The following is a 2,719-nucleotide window of genomic DNA, read 5'->3' as shown; positions in this document are numbered from 1 at the left end:
GTAAAGGCTGTGCCCCGATGGTGCCCTGGGCCTGTGGTGATCCAGCACTTTTGGTTTTCTGCCTTCTGGGGGAACCAGAAGAAGAGTTGCCAGGGAACCCATGGAACTGTGAGAAATGACATTTTTCCCTGTCTTTTTCTTTCTTTCAGGATTCGTGGACTCCAGAATTAAAGCTGAAGTTGGAAAAGTTTCTGGCTCTGATTTTTAAAGCCGGGAGCACACCAAAGCTTTTTGCACTATATGTATCCTTCTGAGGCCCGGGGGCTCCTGACGGGTCAGCCAGCCTCTCTGTAGGGGGCCGCCTCCTCTTGGGGGCAGTTGTCGGAGTTCATGCTTATGTGGTGAAGAGAGCATCTGTGGGGTGAGCCCAGGCCTGGGAAGAGTGGGCCTCTGTGGCCTTGGCCTCTGAGACAGGGCTGGGGCCTTCTCTTTACCTGAGGTGTCTAGAAGCTGTCTCAGTTAAAAAAAGGTCTCTGTTTTTAGAAAAGAACTTTGGGGTAATTGTCCCTTGGCAGAACAGCAGTATTCGTCTTTCCGCCGCAGGCAGAGTGGGCCCTCGTGGACCAGCAGTCACCTGACTTGTCCTTTAAATGGGACTTTGTGGCAGACTTCATTGAGGTGCAGTTACACACCAGAGCGTTCACCCATTGTACGCGCACAGTTCGGTGACTGCGGCGGATGTCCAGAGTCACGCGGGCGTCTCCGCTCCCCACTTCACATTGGGGTGCTTTTGAGAGTGAAAGGGGCGTAGTGCTGGACGGCTTTTGGAGTCCCAAAGCCGGTTGCTCTTAGGTATCTCGTCTCCTTTCATTCCGAGGTGAATGTATCTGAAGTTATTTTATAGCAAGATGTGCCAGTGTGAATTGGATGCCATGGCAGATTCAGGCCAGTGTGTCACATGATTCCGTCCGCTTCCTTTCTGTCTCCAGAGCTTGGGCTCTTGTCCTGGGGAGCCCGTGACACGCCTCCCTCGGTCTCCTGAGCCTTCAGAGTTTCCTGGTTGCTGTCCAGCCCCTAGTCTCACACGGAGACCGTCCACAGCCAGACCGAATCATAGTCCTCTCTGCTTGCCCCTCCTCGAGGCGATCTTCAGTGGAGAGCCCTCTCTCCACCACACCCAGGCTCGCCTAGCAATCCTCGCTCCTCTCTCAGTCGCACATAGAATGAGAATTTTGGTAAAAATAGGATTTTGCCAACCTGGTTTATGATTAGTTTACTATTGCTTTAAAAAGCATTTCTCAACTTAAAAGCCATTATGTTAGATTGTTTTTTTAAAAAGATTTTATTTATTTGTGCCTACAGAACTGGGGTACAGGCCATAGGTGCAGGGGCAGTGAGAGGATTCCCCAGAGACAGAGCGGGGAGCAGAACAGGCCGACTGTCGAAGTCCACTGCTGAGGGGAGCAGCGGGCGAGACAAGGGAGGTCTGCCGCGCCATGTGGATCACCTTCGGGGCCGGGGATCGAACTTGCACTGAAGCGGCTGTGGCCAGCTTGCAGTGCTGCTTCCTAACCCGTTGTGCCACCAGGGAGGGCCTATGTTAGATTTTAAAATAAATTATTTGCACAATAAGTGCAAATAATTGGTGCCAATTTAGTGGGATTTTATGAGGATTCAGTTAATAGTGAAACTTTAAAACTGGCGCACAGAGTTAGCACATGACGGAGATACCTCTCAAGTGGCTGGGGGTGGGGGCTGTTAGCTCTTAGGAGTATAATTTGCTTGTACTTGTCACCTTTCATCCCTTTCAACTTGCTTTGAAGCAAATAGACTAAAATAGAGCAGGATACATAAACACCGTTCTTTTCCTTGTCCCATGGAAATATTTCAGTTCCGCTCCACCCACCTATAAAGCTGAATATTGTGCTAGGAATTAGGGCTGTGAAGTATATAGCTAGCACTTTGTTCTCTTAGCCAAGTGGGAGTTTTGAGCAATGAGGTGGGAGTCTGGGGCAGACAGAGTGAGGGGTAGGAATTTCAGGTAGAGGGAACGTTCAGTATTGCTGGAGCAAGCCCAGGGCACAAAGGCTGGTGTGTGGGTTCAAGGAGCCTGAGAGAGAATACCGTGGCCACGTTTATATTTTTTTAAGAATCTCATTTTTACTCTGGGTCATACAATTCCTACCGTTCCTGGGAAGCACAGAAATGCACTTGCACAGTGGCCCCAAAGCATGTCATGTTTGCTGTAAATATAGACACCTCTGTGTGTTTCTTATTATCTGATGAAGAGGGCATGCTCCCATATCTCTAAATAGTTTCCAGAACTGGGTCAGATGTCCTCAGAGGTTTCACATGGTGCCACGTGACCCAGCAATTCCACTCCTAGCTGCGCACCTGGGCGAAGCGTGAGCTGTCTCACCACAAGGGTCCTGGCAGCCTTCCTAAAATAGCCTAAAAGTGCAAACAACTCAGATGTCTGTCAGCAAGAGACAGGTATGCAGAATGTTGTGTCGGCCAGTGGACTAGTCTTTGGTGAGTGAAATACTGGGGCTGTTGCCTTGGCAAACATTTGCTGAATGTTTGGGCCTGGAAGAAACCAGGTCCAGAAGTCACAGGCTGTGTGGTTTCATTTGTAGGCAAGTTCCAGAAGAGGCAAATCTAGAGAGACAGTCGATGAGAGGCTCCCTCGGGCCTGGAGGCCTGGGAAGAATGGAAAGGGTTGGTAGTGGGTGAAGTTTCCTTTTTGGGTGATGAAAATGTTCTAAAAATGACTGTTTAT

General features: G+C 49.6%; 1 protein-coding gene across 4 annotated transcripts in view; it reads left to right on the top strand.

Moving 5' to 3' along the window:
• Nucleotides 1-2,719, top strand: part of ARMC9 (armadillo repeat containing 9) — a 113,621-nt gene that overhangs the window by 14,761 nt on the left and 96,141 nt on the right. For all 4 annotated transcript variants that reach the window (XM_012728799.1, XM_004674204.2, XM_012728793.1 and 1 more), the window contains exon 6: nt 150-242. In XM_012728799.1, coding sequence (XP_012584253.1) covers nt 150-242 — 93 coding nt within the window. The remainder of the gene's footprint in view (nt 1-149; nt 243-2,719) is intronic.

The sequence above is a fragment of the Condylura cristata genome, unplaced genomic scaffold (assembly GCF_000260355.1).
Source record: "Condylura cristata isolate star-nosed mole 26May11 unplaced genomic scaffold, ConCri1.0 scaffold00002, whole genome shotgun sequence".
NCBI classification, from domain to species: domain Eukaryota; kingdom Metazoa; phylum Chordata; class Mammalia; order Eulipotyphla; family Talpidae; genus Condylura; species Condylura cristata.
This window is presented reverse-complemented; position numbering and strand designations above follow the sequence as displayed.